This window comes from Littorina saxatilis, unplaced genomic scaffold (assembly GCF_037325665.1).
Source record: "Littorina saxatilis isolate snail1 unplaced genomic scaffold, US_GU_Lsax_2.0 scaffold_1811, whole genome shotgun sequence".
Classification (NCBI taxonomy): domain Eukaryota; kingdom Metazoa; phylum Mollusca; class Gastropoda; order Littorinimorpha; family Littorinidae; genus Littorina; species Littorina saxatilis.
This window is the reverse complement of record NW_027127376.1, coordinates 1-19,292: the sequence shown is the minus strand read 5'-3', so window position 1 is coordinate 19,292 and position 19,292 is coordinate 1. Positions and strand designations below refer to the sequence as shown.

At 41.3% G+C, this 19,292-nt stretch overlaps 1 protein-coding gene and 1 long non-coding RNA gene across 5 annotated transcripts; both read right to left on the bottom strand.

Annotated features, from left to right (window-relative positions):
- Positions 1-1,017: 1,017 nt before the first annotated feature.
- Positions 1,018-7,194, bottom strand: LOC138955828 (uncharacterized). 2 transcript variants are annotated; one of them, XR_011452387.1, is made up of 5 exons: positions 6,603-7,194; positions 6,030-6,124; positions 5,324-5,386; positions 4,890-4,983; positions 1,018-1,369 (listed from the first exon to the last, which is right to left on the bottom strand). It is a non-coding gene; the product is annotated as an uncharacterized lncRNA (long non-coding RNA). The 2 variants fall into 2 exon arrangements; XR_011452386.1 differs by lacking the exon at positions 1,018-1,369 and having other exon boundaries at positions 2,481-4,983.
- A 537-nt stretch (positions 7,195-7,731) lies between these two features.
- On the bottom strand, positions 7,732-16,893 carry LOC138955827 (arylsulfatase B-like; the record flags this gene model as incomplete). Of its 3 annotated transcripts, none has more annotated exon segments than XM_070327350.1 (6): positions 7,732-7,964; positions 9,322-9,432; positions 9,871-10,080; positions 14,389-14,505; positions 14,939-15,295; positions 16,833-16,893. In XM_070327350.1, coding segments are annotated over 5 exon segments (956 nt in total), but the record flags the coding sequence as incomplete, so codon positions are not given.
- Between the last annotated feature and the right edge of the window lie 2,399 nt (positions 16,894-19,292).

The following is a 19,292-nucleotide window of genomic DNA, read 5'->3' as shown; positions in this document are numbered from 1 at the left end:
CAAGAACATTTATCATGAAATTAATTGACGGATTAAGCTCCAAACCTAAGCATAATTAATTAATTTGGTTGTTTGATCGGCGAAAATGGTGTAGGTTGTCAACCAAGGGACTTCATTTACACGACAAAGTTGCCTCCCCTGTCCGCTGACACGGATAATTCCTTCTTTGACGCATGTAATTTGTAAACAAAATGCATTCGTACCAGAGTACGCTATGATTCGTACAGTTCATCGGAGTTCATTCCGTGACTTTAAAGGGATCTAAAAGACTTGTTATGATTACAAGTGCAGGTTCTCCAAATTTGGAGGCTTGAATGCCTCTGAATTATGAGCTATGAATTTAACACATTAAAGTTCAAGATTACCCGAAGCCTTCCATGTCATTTACCCTCCTGGGTTAAAGGTTATACATTGATTCGAGAAAATAACATGACTGGTATGGACTGATCATTGTGTCTACCGTGGAGCCATCGGGGTTCTATGGGAAATGCTACACAAAAAAACTTGCCTGTGAAAAGGGAAAGACGGTGACCAAAAATAAATGATGATAGCGATATTTCTAATTGTGGATCAGCAGAGTCGAGAAGCATACATGATGTTTACCAAAGTGTGTGTGCGTGTCTGTCTGTCCACGTGTGTGTTTGAGCTCTTTTCGGTACAGAATATGAGTTTGGGGATTGAGTGAAGAGGGAGACCTAAAAAAAAAACTACTCGGTATTTTGGTTCTTTTTATCACAATTCAGTCTGTTTTAATTTTCAAGTTATATCAGAAATTTTCTATTTGCACTGATACACTGGAATCCCTTGTGGATGTATTGCTTTAAGGGTCTACAAATAGTACTACTGAACCAAAATCATCCTGTTTCTTTACGTTTTGAGCAATTCAATTGTCTTGTTTTTTTGTTTTTTAAAAATTTGATTCCTCTTCATTCTTCTCAAAAAAAAGCTTTCATTGCGATAAACAAAACATTACTGGATAGACATTTTCTTGGAGAACGTCTGTATTTAATAGCAAGCATTTAAAGTAGGAGGACGATATGGAACGTACGATAAAAGGATGTGCTTTAGCTTTCTGTCTCATCATTTATAAATGTTGCCCTTCAATCACACACACACACACACACACACACACTTTTGATCCAGCTCCAACCATATTTCATAAGGCTTTATTCAGGGTTGTCTCTTGTTCTTAAACATCCGATTTCTAAGCACAGGTCTGTGCTGAGAATATGAACATGAACCGATATGAACATCAATGTCAGCCGCCTTTTTATTATGAAATAATGTTCATTTGTGTTCCAAACACTTCCGAAGAATACTTGTTGGTGTGTCTTCAGTCGCCCTGACATCATCACAACTCGACCCTGTCCTGCAAAAATACAAATATATACAGGGTGACACCCAAACATTCAACCCAAACAAATGCTTATTTCTTTAACATCTGTTGACCGAATTAGTTATCTTTCTTTTTTTCTTTCTTTTTTTTGTGGTCCCTGTCCTGTCCTGTCTTGTCTTGTCATGCCTTGTCTTGTCATCCCTCTATTGGCCTACTGGCAACCTTTTCCTAACTTGTCTTGTCTTGCCATGTCTTGTCTTGTCTTGTATTGTATATACATTTAGCATACATTTGGGTAAAGGTTTGCGAACAGGTAAGGGGTGTACGAGAGAGAGAGAGAGACAGAGAGAGAGATGGTGGTGGTCTATGTTACATTACACAGGTCAACACAGTTGCAAGTTCATAGGTTAAAGGCTGCCCTTTTCGTAGCGTTCATTAATTAATTCCTATTGTTTACATGTGCCAATAATGTTATAAAACTGTACCTAAGGGGATATAATAACGATTGGCTGTAGCTTTCAAAAACAGAAAAAATTATTTCAGTATTGCAAAGTGGTGTTGATAGTGTCGAATGTAAACAGAACAGTCTCAAAGTGAAAGTGGATGTTTTCCGGAAATTGCGAAGTTAACAAGAATACAGAAAAGCGCGCTTTCCTGCTTAGCACAATCCGCTACCGCGCTAATCTGGCATGTCAATATCACTACGTTTTGCACGTGGAAGGTGAGCGATTTCCTTCACGCGGGGATTGACGAAGCTGTACTGTCTGTGTTGACGGTCTAAAAATAGCCCAAGCCCTGGAGAACTGTTTCTAAAGATAGCAATAAACTTTATAAAGAATTGATTATTTCTTGTAATTGGTAAGGACTTCAAACCTAAAACTTTGCAGGAAGCTTAATTTATACATCCCCGCAACGATGGGAAAAGCCCTGGAAGTAAGTAAACTAATTAAATAGGACTTTGTCAGCCTTTAAATGAGGGGTTATTGTGTATAGTGAGGAAATAATTTTCTGATGTATTTTTAATTCATTATTGGTGTTTTATGCAAAACGTACGGTCAATATTGAAAGTTTAAAAAAGGTACTGCCCTCACATTAATACGAAGGCGGGATCACAGCTGGATAAGGCCTAAAAAAAAAGTAGGTGTGGTTACGGTAACCCGACCTACCCTATTTTTAGGGGCCGATCCTATAACTTTTTATTACATTTGTCAAAAAAAAAAAAAAAAAAAAAAACGAGTGCAAAAAACGCAATGAAAGCGAAAGCGCCCGAGTCGCACACTTATTTCCCTGTCAAGTAGGTTTAATTTGTACACATTAGAAAAAAAAGTTTAAAAAAAAAAAAAGTGATTGCCTACCTACCTACCCTATTTTTTTTTGCTATGTTACTGTAACCACACCTATTTTTTTTTGTGGCCTAAGACAAGGTATGGCAATTTCGACCCGGAGGTCTCTTTCAGGGCGCACAGAGGATGAGACAACACAGGAGAAAAAAAAAAAAACCCACAGATAATAGCACACGGAAGGAACAATTACAGCAGTTATAATTAAATTACTTTGTGGGTCAGGGTTTTTTAGGAGTACAGGGGAAACCCCTTTTAAGACCTTAAAAAATGTGAGAAAATCAGGTCTTAAAATGGAAGGGGTCTAAAAATGGGGGTAATTTACAGGTTACGAACAGAACATCTTCTTCTTCTTCAGCGTTCCAGAAATTCTGGTGACGTGTGAGCTCGTTTGCCCATTTGGGTTCCCCACACTATACTCTGTGAGCATAGTCAGCTTCACTCCGCTTTCGTTGAGTAGGCATGCTGGGTATTTTCGTGTTTCCATAACCCACCGAACTCCGACATGGTTTACAGGATCTTTTCCGTGCGCACTTGGTCTTGTGCTTGCGTGTACACACGAAGGGGATTAAGTCACTAAGCAGGTCTGCACATAAGTTGACCTGGGAGATCGGAAAAATCTCCACTCTTAACCCACCAGGCGGCAGCGACCGGGATTCGAACTCACGACCTCCCGATTAGGAGGCTGACGTCTTACCACTGCGCGCCACTTCACCCGTCACAGAACATCTAAAGAAGCAAGATCTTAAAAAGGAGGAAGTCTGAAATGAATGGGTCTGAAAGGGGGGTTCCACTGTGGAAAAGTACCTGTCAGTTTACCTGTATGTATTAGGACCGGGTGGCCGAGTGGTAACGCACTTGCGCTCGGAAGCGAGAGGTTGCGAGTTCGACCCTGGGTCAGGGCGTTAGCAATTTTCTCCCCCCTTTCCTAACCTAGGTGGTGGGTTCAAGTGCTAGTCTTTCGGATGAGATGAAAAACCGAGGTCCCTTCCGTGTACACTACATTGGGGTGTGCACGTTAAAGATCCCACGATTGACAAAAGGGTCTTTCCTGGCAAAATTGTATAGGCATAGATAAAAATGTCCACCAAAATACCCGTGTGACTTGGAATAATAGGCCGTGAAAAGTAGGATATGCGCCGAAATGGCTGCGATCTGCTGGCCGATGTGAATGCGTGATGTATTGTGTAAAAAAATTCCATCTCACACGGCATAAATAAATCCCTGCGCCTTGAATATGTGCGCGATATAAATTGCATAAAAATAAAAAAAATTAAAAAAATTAAAATCCCTGCGCTTAGAACTGTACCCACGGAATACGCGCAATATAAGCCTCATATTGATTGATTGAATAAGACCACCCCTGACATGCGGCACATACCAACTATCTACAAGTGCTTTGTGTGAACAGTAAAAAAAATTGTTTTCCTTTTTGCGAATTCATTTCATTAAACACAACAACAAAATTCATCAAATTCCAGCTGAGCAGAACGGCTTTCACAATTATCACTGGGCCTTTAAAGGCATGTTCCTCACCATATTACCCAGCATATCAGACACCACATGTTTGACTAGGATTTTACATGGGAACAACAAGACTATACAGGATGGTAAAAAAACCTCCCTATTTTCTTTTTAATCACATTTTTGACTGCGAAAAAAAAAGAGATCAAAAAGGAAATATGGCGCTTTTTTTTAGACACCCCTTTTTACGTCCAGCTTCTTTTGGTGGAGATTCAAGTTACAGACACATGTGAAATTCATTAAGCAAAAAGGTTCCCACTATGCACTGCCACAGAACACAACCAGGTTATTAATGTGCGGTACAGTGTATAATTATGTTTAAGTAAAAGGATGCCCTTCTTTTGTTTAATTGGAGCATCTATGATGTCTGACATTTTGGTTCTAACGGTAAGGAACGTATGTTTAGGCTCTAATAAGGACAGTTTGTCTTGTCAAAAGCCTCATGCATATTCCTTCCTCCCCATGCAAGACTTTCTTTTATTTGAATATCTGCCTTTATAGTACAAAAATCAAATAAAAAGGTCGCACTCTGCGCATAGCGACAAAAATCGCAATTTTACCAAGAAAACCTCACACTCTTTATGTGGAGAAAGACCCTGACTGTTGCAGTATGTTATGCATTTGAAAACATCTGAAATTGTGTACTTGAATTCTACAGTTTGATCAGTTCTGTGTGTTTAAAAAGTTACCTTGATCATTCTGACATGCTCTTGCTCAAATCACATCCCAGACAATATTGTAGACTCCATTGATAGACGCTGTGGTGCATGGGAGAACTGCATTCTGAGGAAACGAAAAAAATATACACTGAGGAAAAACAGTCACAACAACATTTGCAGCAGCAACAGGCTATATAATTTTATTCAAAGAACACTTAAATAAGGTAAAATGAAAATCAGTGTTGTGTCAGTAAATTTGATTTGGGGGAGATGGAAGGATTGGGGTGGGGGTTTAGAGGCGGGGATAGAAGGATAGATGGGAACCGGGGAAGGTGGGGTGGCTAACACAGTTTGATCATGTAATGACTGGTACAATGTTTAATATATCTAAAAAGGCAGCAACTCTGTAATGCATTATGTGAACCAACTTCTCCATAAACTAAATAAAGATCAGTAAAAGTTACCTCTTTCATTCTGGAATCTTTTTGGTCCCATCACAGCTCAGACGCAGACTCAATGGACAGATACTGTAATGATGAAAATAACACCAGCAATTTAAGGGAGAACAAGAATTATGCAGAGAGGAAAAACAGTAATGAGTAAGAACAACAGCAGCAGCAGCAGCAGACTCAATACTCTTACTCTACATAACACTCTCACTGAATGACTGATTCAGTAACTAAATCCCAGTGAAGTGCAAGTGATCAAAATTACTTATGTAAAAACAGAGAAATAGAGAGAGAGAGAGAGAGAGAGAGAGAGAGACAGAGACAGAGAGACAGAGAGAGAGACAGACAGACACAGACAGACAGACAGACAGGCAGAGACAATGCGAATGTGTGTGTGTGTGTGTGTGTGTGTGTGTGTGTGTGTGTGTGTGTACATGGGAAATGCAGTGCCATTGAAAACAAACACTTGCTTCATTTAAATATCAACAGTTATACAACATAAGAGGCACTAACAAAGTTGTACATGAAAATAAATGTTGCTCTTGCTGATGGAAAAAGAGCAGGGGGAGAGGGTCGATGTTGCTTGCACTTGCAGATAATTATGCACTAACATCCAGCTGTTTTTCTGGGTGTACTGTAACCCTGTAATGTTTAAGCAGAAATGTTTGTGGATCACGTTATGCTTCTGCTTTTAGATCAGTTTGAGTATTTGCAATATTACCTGGATCATTGCGGCATCCTCTTGATCACATCACATTTGAGACTTTGACCTATATAGACTCCATGGGCAGACGCTGAAGTTATTACAAGGGCATTCTGAAAAATGACAATACAAAATTTATGCAGAGATGTAGAACTTTACATTACACTCACAGAAGCAACAACCAGAGAGCTGATTTATACAGGTAGAGAGAGAGAGAAAGAGAAGAAGAAGTAAAAGAAAAAAGAGAGCATAGAAAGAGAGAGGGGGTGGGGGATGGGGCAAAGGGAGTGTGTAATGTGACGTGAGGAAGGGGAAGAGCAATGGAAAATGAAACTCTCAGTACTTTTAATTTATATTAACAGTTATGGAACTATTTGAGCACTCCCCATAACCACAAACAAGGTACAGACGGCAACATATGTTGCACGGAAGGGTGGGGGTAGTTGGACTGGAGAGTGTTGTTATGGGTTTAGGGTGGAGCTGGGGCGGAGTGTGTATGTAACTTGATAATAATAAGCATGATCAGTTAGTGCTAACAACTATCTTGATCTTCACAGACATAAATTGCACAATGATTTCACCACCATGTACCTTTATTTTTGCCCTTGAGTTAGGTGGAAGACAATGTTGAGTGGTGAACGCAAGTTGTATTGATCACTGGGTCATCCTGCGGTCCGGGCCATTGATCTGCACATTGCACCAGCACAAACAAACACAATGTTATGATCTCAATCAGCCTGCATGGTCAATCATGAATCTAAGAACACAAACACTGTCCAGATCTAATTGAAAACGAGATCATCATTACTTGGGAAATTCAATGAAAATCTAGCAGTCAACGAAGCAGATAGATCTGTCCTTGCGATTGTTGTTGCAAGCAGATAAATGTGTGAACTTCCTTATCTCAACGTTATCATTCAACATATTGATATTTTGCCTGATGGATGTTGTGCCGATGAGATAAACAAACAATCAAAATCAAAGTCATAAACTTTTGAAGAAAAAAATTAAACAAATTGAGCAGAAAGAATCTAGCTTACTGCTGTGCTGATTTCGACAAAATCAATGCGTTTACATGCCGAAGTCATTCCTGCTTTTATTCATATCATACTAGATGATCCTAATGCACAACAATACGAAAACGAGCTCAGCGAAATGAGTAACACTGCCTCACCTGCACAAACACAATGAGTAGTATGCAGAGTGTCTTAAGGCTGTTCTTAACCAGACGAAACAATAACTTGCAACAGTGGGCGCGAATGAGTTGCCGTTTCTTTGGGCGCCTATACTCTACGTTCAATCGCATGAAATCAGAATTGTACCTATAATTGATCAATAACTAGATTTCATTTATATTGTTGACCAAACTATTACATTTGAAACAGATTAACTGGCCGCTGAGAGGTGTTGACTCGGATACCGCCTTCCCACAGCGTTCGCTTTTTGCCTCTCAGCGGCCAGTTACTCGACCCCTCATCTATTTTACCGCCGTCGTGTGTATGTATGTGTGTGTGTGTGTATGTGTGTGTGTGTATGTGTGTGTGTGTGTGTGTGTGTGGGTGTGTGTGTATGTGTGAGTGTGTGTGCGTGCGTGCGTGCGTGCGTGCGTGCGTGCGTGCGTGCGTGTGTTAAAGTGATTTTGCTGTGTTCTATGTTTGCTTAAAAGCGCTATGTGCCCAAAGCCGTAATAAAATAGTAAGCCTTGAAACTTTGAACTCACGAGTACATGAAGGTGGTCACTCGGATACCGCCTTCCCACAGCGTTCGCTTGTTGCCTCTCAGCGGCCAGTTACTCGACCCCTCCTCGTGATCACCGCCGTCGTCTGACGTGAAGACGACGAGCAGGTCGTCCATGAGGCCGTGTGCCTTGAGGTCGTCTGTGATGTTCTTCAGACCCTCGTCCACAGCAGCCATCATGCCGCACTTGATCTGACGATTGTGGTCGCTGACGTCCTGTGGGAGTTAAAAAGTCCCTGTAAGAGTGGTCTTTTGTCGTTCTGGTGTTGTGAATCACTAAATACGATAATTACATATATGATAAGCGCTCTAAATGCTTGCGACATGTGTAATAGAGTAAGCGAGAGTTATTCGGAACCATTCTCCTGGCACCTGAGAGAATAACAAGCATTGAAATGAACAAGCCACTTTCAGCCTCATATTTTCGTTGGTAATAATTACATAGTCAAGGTATTTGCAATTTTTAACAAAATAATGACATTTGACACAGATCAACACAGGCATTGTTGTACTGCGAGACCGTGTTAGCAGTGGAGGAGAATGATGACTTTCGAAATCTGTTTCAAATGTAATAGTTTGGTCAACAATATAAATGAAATCTAGTTATTGATCAATTATAGGTACAATTCTGATTTCATGCGATTGAACGTAGAGTATAGGCGCCCAAAGAAACGGCAACTCATTCGCGCCCACTGTTGCAAGTTATTGTTTCGTCATTTTCAAATTGTCGTACAACATTAACCAGATAAGATACCTCAACAAGAAAAACAGATTTGTGGAGGATATTTCATTGGCTGTACGATTAGTGCCTAGTATTTAATCGTGTACGTTCGTGTTTGTTTTTTTACCTTTTCATACATTGTGTTATACAGGGTATAGGGCCCCGTACATAACTGTGCATAAGTATGCCCTATTTTGACTTCAAGCCGTTGCTACTATTTTGTCTGTATATATCTGCAGCTCTAACGAAAGGTATACAGGGTGTACCACAAAAAGAGGGACAAAAAGAAACTGTAATAGTTTCTACAAATACAAGAATTTTCGCAAAATGTTTTCACCAGATGTGGACAACATCTCAAATTTTTATTATACCAAAGCATTTCGAAATCGAAGAACATTTTGTTGCTCTTGTCAGTAATTGATGACATGTTCAATCCAGGCCCCGCGCTGCTGGATGACGTGGGCCACAAAAAGAGGGACAAAATCAAACTCTCATATTTTCTAAGAAAATAATTGTTTCTTTCTGATTTTCAGGTGATATATCCAGAAGACCTGTAAGTTTTATCTGACAGAAGAATGGACCCCTACGATCACTTTTCCGTCGAAGAGAGGACCAAGATTGTGGAACTGTAGTCGCCTACTCTGGTTCAAAGACAGTTTCGACGCGAACACCCTGGAAAGAAAATACCACATCGTCATACTATCACACGCTTGGTTGATAAGTTCAGAAACACTGGTAGTGTGGTTAACAACAACAAAGGACATTCTGGTCAGAAAGAAACAATTATTTTCTTAGAAAATATGAGAGTTTGATTTTGTCCCTCTTTTTGTGGCCCACCCTGTATATACATACCGCACAGTGTTGATCTATGTAGTGCTGAGGGACTTGGTTAGGCGCGTGTAGAGCTGAGTAAGACAACATGATGAAGAAGGGCTTGGTGTCAGCATTGCTGGCCAGGGAAGCCTGCAAAGGACAGACATACAATTAGGGCGTTGATACCGCAACAAAAACCATGCAAATTAAACCACCATATATATTTGCACTGATGGGTACATCATAGTACATAAAGGTTAAGCATATCTCTTAACTTCTGTCTGTCTGTCTGTCTATCTGTCTGTGTGTCTGTCCGTGTCTGTCTGTGTCTGTATCTGTAACTTTCTGTCTGTCTGTCTGTCTGTCTCTCTGTCTGTCTGTCTGTCTGTCTCTCTCTCTGTCTCTCTCTGTCTCATGTCTTTCTCTATAGCCCTCTGTCTCTCCCTCTCTCTGTGTCTCTGTCTCTCTCTGTCTCTGTCTTTCTCTCCCCCCCCCCTCTCTCTCTCTCTCTCTCTCTCTCTCTCTCTCTCTCTCTGCAAGTAGCTCTGTATCTCTTATCTCTTCTAGTTAAGCTATTAATGATCTAACCTTGTACTCTCTAACAAGCTGCCTGGTTCTCTCGGAGAAGAGGTAGGTGGAGTACTGTCCAGCCACAGAGCGGTTGACTTCATGGTCACTGCGGAAATCGTAGGCATCTTTCTTGGACAGGTGAGAAAAGGGATCTTGCTTGGATAGGTAGAAGCCGAAGAACGAGTCGAACCCTCTCTCTGTCGGCGTCTGCTCAGTCTTGCAGAATCCCTGTGGAGCATTATGGATAACGATGTTCGTAAATATGTGTTTGGGTGGAGTGGGACTGGTAGTGGTGGGGGGGGGGGGGGGGGGCGGGTAGGGGGGGTAGGAGGGGAGGTGGAGGTTGGTGTGTGAGGTGAGGGAGAGGGTGTATGTCCGTGCGAGAGAGAGAGAGAAGAGAGAGAGTGTTTGTTTGTGTGTGTGTGTGTGTGTGTGTGTGTGTGTGTGTGTGTGTGTGTGTGTGTGTGTGTGTGTGTGTGTGTGTGTGTGAACGAGTCGAACCCTCTCTCAGTCTGTGTCTGCTCTTTCTTGCAGAATCCCTGTGGACCATTATGGAAAACAATATTGGTAAAGATGTGTGTGTGTGTGTGTGGTGAAGGTGGAGGGGGGGGGTGGCTAGGTCTGAGATGGCGACCCGAACTGTTTTTAAAGGAAGGAGTGTGCATTTAACAAACATGGTATACACAGTCCCTGTGAGTCCAGATAAATGAAACGTCCAACTGACAAAGATGGAACGAGTCCGGGTGTTACATGTTGTACGGCGTCCTCCTGTTTAGTATGCGCAAATTTAAAGTCTTATTTTATAACAAAAAGAAAAGAAAAGAACAAACCACAAACAAACAAATCAAAACAGCAAGACATACTGATGACAGAACTTTTGCTTCTTGTTCTGAGTTCCTGGGCTCCGTCTCCCATGTTCACTCGTACGCACGACTGGCCTTTCACGTGAATACATCCCCTCCCTACACACACACACACACTTCCACCGCCATTTTGGCTACCATACTCCAAATTCATGGGACACAGATGGAAGGAATCCGGTATTCAAATGAGGTACGGCATTTTCTTGTTTAGTATACGCCATTACAATGTTATTCTGTACAACAGAAGAAAAACAAATGTCGGTTAGACTGAGATTTGTTTTTTGCGTACCGTCAAAAATTATTAACTTAAAAAACAAACAAACAAACAAACAATTTGCTTCCATTTTCGTACTCAAACCAAAACATTCATTCCCAAGTCATTCCATTCAAACTCCCAATACCAGTAAAGGCATTCAACGTGGTTATCTGTCAATTTTGTTGGATCAAATATATCTTTTACAAGGATCACGTGACCGCTGTCCAAATAAGGCTACCCCAAAAATCGACCTGACAAAACCGTCCGATAATGGACTGCTGCTGTGCGTTCTCTTTATGGAACAATTGAAAATCAATCTGTTTCTAACTCATCAGGGAGTACATTGTGGGCGTAAACATCTGTGGTAAATGAGCTACTGTGCGTTTGTGGTGAAATCGATTCTACGCGTCAAAAACTAGAAAGAGGTGGCTGTTTGAAAATAGGTTTGATGAGAAATTGACGATGACGATGACGACGACGACGATGATGATGACGACGACGACGATGATGATGATGATGATGATGACGACGACGACGATGACGACGACGATGACGATGATGATGATGATTATGATGATGATGACGATGACGATGACGACGATGATGATGATGATGATGGTGATGATGATGATGATGATGATATTATCCGTCAATGTCTCTCCTCTCCGTTTTGATAGTTACTATTTGTATCTAGGCTAACATTTCTCATACGTGGTGCCCAAACTGACCATGCACAGAATATCAATTTCTGCTTTATAGACACCCAGAAAGAACGATACAAAACATGGAATATGTATGGCCTTCTACGCTGTGTGATACCATGTTTAAACGAGTAGATAATTATGTTAAGCTGTTGTTGTTTTTTACATTAAAATACGAGCAAAAGCGAGTTTTTCTATGTTTCATTATAGACGAAAATGTAAACCTAGCGTGGACCACGCAGGAAACAAAAACATGTTTGTTTGTTTGTTTGTTTGTTTGTTTGTTTGTTTGTTTGTTTGTTTGCTTAACGCCCAGCCGACCACGAAGGGCCATATCAGGGCGGTGCTGCTTTGACATATAACGTGCGCCACACACAAGACAGAAGTCGCTGCACAGGCTTCATGTCTCACCCAGTCACATTATTCTGACACCGGACCAACCAGTCCTAGCACTAACCCCATAATGCTAGACGCCAGGCGTAGCAGCCACTAGATTGCCAATTTTAATCAAAAACATGTATTATTCTGTTTATCTTCCATTTTGGATCTCCTTTGAGCTTATTTTTGCATCTCCGTCGTTTTGATTCGACTGACAAACTTAAACAACTTCACTCCACTTTGCACTTATCCGTCCGCTATAAATATATGTATGCTGTCCATGTACGTGTGTATCACACGCCCTTTTTTCAGTATCGATGTTAACGCTCGACGAAAAGTGCCAGTTGTCGGTATATTTTCTTTTTTCGCCTGATCAATAACAAGTGTGAAAGGATGTCGTTCTCGAAAGGTCTATACCCTTCCATCGACATCAAAAGATTGTCAAAATCGTGTACTTTCTTGAGTCAGAAATAATGACGCCGGTTATTGGCTATTCTTGATATGAAAAGAAAAGAGCGATCGAACATTAGAAACCCAACAGTTGCAAATCCTGAAAACAGCGAGAGACATGAACGCAGTTGCTATTGTCCATATAATATAATCCCATCAGCTTTGAATGGAAGGTTTCCCGATAATGTAGGATCTTTGCTCTTTGCTCTTTGCAGAATTGTATTCATTATATAAGCTTATATCGTGTTGCTGTTTAATTGAACTTGTTAATCTCTTCGAGCTGTGGGGAAGCGCTATATAAATGTTCCAGTATTATTAGTAGTAATCCAAACTAAATAATGAACGTATGATATAATGGTGGCTTGTTAGGGCCTGCTGACACTCAGAGGGCCCTGATAACAGTAGCGACAGAGAGCAGACATTTTTCAAAGTAATTTTTTTCTTTCAGTTCAAGGAATGCATTGACCAGGCAGATTATACTTCTTTCTTCTTCTTCTTCTTCGTCGTTCATGGGCTTAGACTCCCACGTACACTCGTGTTTTTGCACACGCACGAGTGGAATTGTACGTGTATGATCGTTATTACCATGTCATTTAGGCCGCCATACGCCGCTTTCGGGGGAGGCATGTTGGGTATTTTCGTGTTTCCATAACCCAACGAACTCATGGATTACATGATATTTTCCGTGCGCACTTAGTCTTGTGCTTGCGTGTATACTCACGAAGGGGGATAAGGCACTAGCATGTCTGCAGATAAGTTGACTGGGAGATCGGAAAAATCTCCACACTTAACCCACCAGGCGGCCGCGGCCGGGATTCGAACCCTCGACCTTCCGATTAAGAGGCCGACGTCTTACCACCCCGCCACAGCGCCCGTCTTATACTTCTTTTATTTTGAAGGACAGAACATTCAAATATAAGTCACATGACAATTAGATCACTGTGCTTATTTTGTGGTGTGTAATTTATTTGTCGACTTTAAAGACCAATAGCTGTGAACGTTCTTGTGAATTGTTTCTTTTTGTCTATAAGTAAAGGTACCATGAACTTAACATCTCTTGTTTTTGATTCTTGATTTTGGAAGTTAGTTGTCTACATAATTGTTTCCTGGCTGGCGATTTACAATACTATTGTGTTGTATTGTATGGGGAGATTTATATAGCGCTTGACGTTCTCTAAGCGCTTTACATATTAATTTCTGCCGTGTGAGATGGAATTTGTTTACACAATATATCACGCATTCACATCGACCAGCAAACCTCAAGCCTATTAGGGCGAGCATTCACCTTTCAAGGCCTTTATTCCAAGTCACACGGGTATTTGGTGGACATTTTTATCTATGCCTATACAATTTTGCCAGGAAAGACCCTTTTGTCAATCGTGGGATCTTTAACGTGCACACCCCAATGTAGTGTACACGAAGGGACCTCGGTTTTTCGTCTCATCCGAAAGACTAGCACTTGAACCCACCACCTACGTTAGCAAAGGGGGGAGAAAATTGCTGACGCCCTGACCGTCCCAGGGTCGAACTCGCAACCTCTCGCTTCCGAGGCAAGTGCGTTTACCACTCGGCCACCCAGACCATACTAAAACAGTATGTTTAAATCGATATTTTTTTTTCTGACTTTTGTATTTAAATAAAGATGTATCCTGACAGCCCACTTCGTCAACATCACGGGCCAAAGAATCTAGACACAGCCATCGTCGAATGCTGAAGAAGAAGAAGAAGCATCCTTTAATTCGGTTCACGATATAATACAATTGTGCTATGCTACAATCAAGATTTCTCTTCACTTTCGGATCAGAACACAAACTATTTTTACAATTTTTTTTTTGACTTTTGATTCACACAGAACACACATTTGTTTCTCTTAAATTTGGGTTCCTACCTGGTGCCACTTGCCAACCAGGTGTGTCTGGTATCCCAGGTCGTCCTTCAGTTTCTGCGGCAGGATGGTTCTCCCCAGCGGTATAGCTGCCGAGGAGCCGGAGTTGATTGCGTTTCCCTGTACAAATAGACATTCAAGCCACTTTATCAAGAGAAATACATTGGTTACGCTCTTCAGTTCTTTACAGTAAGTCTAAATATGTGACCCTCCACCACGGAATGAGTCACATGTCACTTTTGCATGATTTTCATATTTTTACATTTTCCTAAAGAGTTTTTTATGCTCTATCCAGTGGTGAAACCCGTTTCAGAAAAGAGCGAAAACTGTTTGAGTTATAAGCCCGTGACTAAGGTGACCCTCACACTGTTACCAGACACTCCCCGGACTTATATTAAGCCTAGCGCAGAACCGCGCGAGGTGACATGCGACTCATTTCGTGGTGGAGGGTCACAAATGTGATCGCTGAAGCTCGCATTTTTCATGATCCGCGAACTTCGACCATTATTTTTAATAATCACTGAGACTCGGCATGTAACCTCTACATACACACCTGCAGTCCCATTCGCCACGGGTAGACACCCGACAAAAGCGCGGCTCTAGAAGGGCCGCAGTTGGGGGGCGTGTAGGAGTTGTTGAAACGGACACCCTGGGAGTACATGCCGTCAATGGTGGGGGTGTGGAACTGACTGTCGCGGAATCCGACGTCCCCCCACCCCATGTCGTCCATCAGAACGAACAGGATGTTGGGCTTCTTGCGCGCTGGGACCGGCTGGGCCACTGCGCATGACAGGAAGCACGTCACCAGGAAGGTTGATGCCAGCAGCTTCGGTGCCATCTTGTTTTGTTGTTTTTTGTTGTTTCTTCGATGGCTCCTCGACTTTTCACGTTTGTTTCTGTGAAACAGAGACTGGAGAAAAAGTGGTATCTGTAGAATGTGTGTCTACGTGTGTTATAACGGGGCAAGCAACCATAGAAAGAGTGAATGCTTTATGTCCTACAGGCTAAATATTTCACCTCTTGGTAAGGACAAGATATGGGTTATATGATTCGAGTTTTACGCCCTCACGGCTTTTGACGAGATACACACGTGTATGCGTGTTTAGGTGGTATCAGCCATCTGTACTTATGGCAGAACGACCAAGATATGTTACGTGCCATTGTGGTGACACGGGGGTGGGACATATGGCTTCCGTCTCTGGGTCTGCACATAAACTTGATCCGTGTCCGTCCCGGCCCGAATTCAAACCTGCGACCTTCCGATCACAAGTCCAGTGCTCTACCAACTGAGCTACCGGGCCCGCCGCAAGCAACCATTAATGCACTGAAAGGTTTAATACACCACGCCAGTTTGGTTCTTTCGAGTGGCAGTGTAACGGCGGCATTGTATACTTGCACAAAAGCGTAGCACAACGACCAACAGTGAGACATTTGAAATCATTGGAGTAGAGCAAAAGGAACTATTGGATAGCGCTGCACCACTTCATCCCACTGAGCATAATAATTGAACGCGTGTTTTAAGGACTATTTTTTTTCAAAGCTGTGCAATAAACAACACAGAACAAATAACTAGTACAACTACAACACCTAAGACAGAACAAATACGCCCTGAAGACTGAAAATAATAAACACGAATGAAAACAACACACTGGGAATTGTATGCCTCAGTTTCAGCGATGGCAGCTGGAAAGTCAACTTGTAAGGCAAAACAAAACACAATTTCAAATTTAGCGAAGGAAGCAAAACAAAAGCATTTCAAAATAAAACAACAAAGCCGCAACTCGAAATATATGACACCATTTTTGACATTACAATAACATCCAAATAATGTTTCTCCGTATCAAAAAGCCCCTTAATATAATCAAACCCTACCCTACCCTACCCTACGTACCCTACCCTACCCTACCCTACCCTACCCTACCCCTCTCTCTGAACATCTCTTTCACATGAATTGCCATAAGGCCAAAAAAAAAATAGTCTGTTTACGGTAACCCGACCGACCCTATTTTTTTCGCGCGACCCTAGACTTTTTTTTTGGCATTTGGGGACAAAAAAAAAAAAAAAAAAGTCTGTTTTTTGGCAAAATAACTTTAAAATGTGGGTTTTTTGGAGAGAAAAAAATAAAAAATAAAAAAAAATCCCGACCAACTGACCCTATTTTTTTGGCCTATGTTACCGTAAACAGACCTTTTTTTTTTTGCCATAACGCACCACAACACAGACACACGTATTAATCATATTGCTCTTTTTGTTCAAAAACAATTTTCATTAGTGTAACATTGTATTATTTTCTTTCGTAAGAGTACAACTAATAATGTCATCAAACCAAACTAAAAACAAATACTGCGCACAGCACATACCTATCTATATCTGTCGACTGCAGCGGGGATAATCAAAACGAAATCAAACTTGGTGTTCATTTATATATGAATGCTGGGCATCCCTACCCCTTCGGCTTCCCAGGACCTCCTCCCGCCACATGTTATCCAAGCTGCTTACGTCAACACTGGCTGCAATCACGACCCCTTTGTGTTTCAAGTTCGACACCTGTCTAGGTTTGGAACTTGGTTTCAATAAACCTCCCCCCCCCCCTTCCTCTCCCGCCCCCCCCCCCCCCCCCCCCCGACTCCATCCCAGACGTTAAAAACTCAGTTTATGCCTTCCACATCATCCCGTCTCCCCCTACTCCCCCTTTTAAACATAGACCCCCCCCCCCCCACTGGCCCCAAACACTTCTCACCCAAGAAATAATGTTCTCTTCCTAAAAATGCAGGCATTTTCATTACTGACTTGACAGCAAGACCCAGCGGACAAACTGACAAACGACCAAACAAACAAGCAAACCAATAAACCAACCAACAAACTAACACACACTGAAACAAACACACAAATAAACAAGCAACAAACTAACTAACAAACAAGATAACAAGGACAACATTGTTATATTGCTCTTGTTCTTCTTACCTGCAGCTTCGTGTTCCTATTTTAAATAACTAACAAACAAACAATCAAACACACAAACAAACAAACAGACACACACTCAAACAAACACACACACAAGCAAACAAACACACAAACAAACAAACAGACACACACTCAAACAAACACACACACAAGCAAACAAACAAAGAGAAAAGCAAACAAATACATACATAAACAAACAAGCAAGCAAACAGCAAACAAACAAACAAACAAACAAACAGACAAACAAACAGACAAACACACAAACCAACCAACCAACCAACCAACCAACCAACCAACCAAAGCTACACACAAGATAATAAAGCACAGACGGTGTGCACGGGGAATGCATCTAACCACATACAGTTTTAGTCTATACAGCATACTGCGTCACGTTCACTCGTAAATCAAACACATCGGAAGAATCAAGAGATGAATGCAACAGAAAAATTCAAATCGCAAGCACGTTATGTTTCAAACCTATTGTCCAAGTGGAGGACAGCTGACACTGACGCATCAAAGAGGGGGGGGGGGGGGGGGGGGGGGTGGGGGTTGAATGCATCATTGTTATGCAGTATGCATGCACTCGTTAAAAGGACATTTCAATTACAGTCTCTTTTATTAGTGGTCGTTCTGATTTATCATGAAAGGTTAGGTAGGTGTTTCAATCTTGAGCTGGAAAGAATGATGCACGGTTAGCTGGAGTACAGGTAGGGGAAGGTTGCCTAATATGGACCACCTCCGGTTCTGACAAACTAACAGTGCTAGAACGCTCAAAACAATTGAATTCGCTATATTCAGCCTCTCTGGATAACTTGCACATGTCAAAACAGTTGCAGACACACAAACCGTAAAACCGTTAGGCTGTTTTTCTTTTCTTTTTTTTACACTTTTGGCAGCGTTCACTCGAAATGTGACGCTTATATCGGACTAGTTTCTGTCCACAGCCAAAGCTGTTATCACATACAAATTGCTATATCTGACAGGTAGTTGTTAAATGTTAACTTGGCAGTGTTGACCCCGAATTTCTACTGCAAACAAACAATTATAGCAACATCTCAAAGTTTGTGCGTGTTCCCTAATATGGACCACCTTCAACAAATAGAACACCAATAAAAGCTAAAGGCTGGTTTCATTATTTCATTAACAAGCTTGCTGAAAATAACCTATACCTAGCCCTTGAGCTTTCAAAAACATATATATACCAAATAATCTTCTTTTCGTGGAAATTAATAATTACATTTAATTTATAACTGTTAACTTTAGGTTCCTGTTGGGCTTGAAATAAAGTTTTCATCAAACCGAAACAGATAAATCTAAAGCATATTTGAATTAGTCTGATTTGCACACTAAGTTGTATCATGTTATTTTGAAGTATAGGGGGCTTTGCTGAATGTCTATCAAAGGTTATTCGCTCTAACTTGGCCTGACGGTTAACTAAAGAGAGGACTACCAAACACAACATCAAACTTCTTCGCAAGATAACAAGTTAGTTATCAGCAAGAAACAAAAAGTGGTCCAAATCAGGCAACCTTCCCCTACTTAACTGTGTGTCCGTGTGTCTGTCTGTGTATCTATCCGTGTGTCTGTATGAATCTCAATATACAATCCATGAGTTTGGTTGTTTTCTGAATTCAGATCTGCCGTGCACAATCGTTTATCGCTAGCAAGATTCCAAGGAAAAGTAACTCTCATACTTTGTCTAGCGACACGAGTAGTTCCCCTTCCAGATTTCGGCTGCATCGACAAGACTGCAATCCGATGGTCAGTTTTCAACAATATTTCATTTTATAAACAGATCACACGCAATCAATTGCAAACATTTAATCAACTTAAAGAACATGCAGCGGTTTCATACACTATGTTGCCCCAGAAAACAGAAAGGAGGAATAAAGAAGTTACATACCTCGTCTCAGTGATTATCAAAAATAATGGTCTCAGTTCGC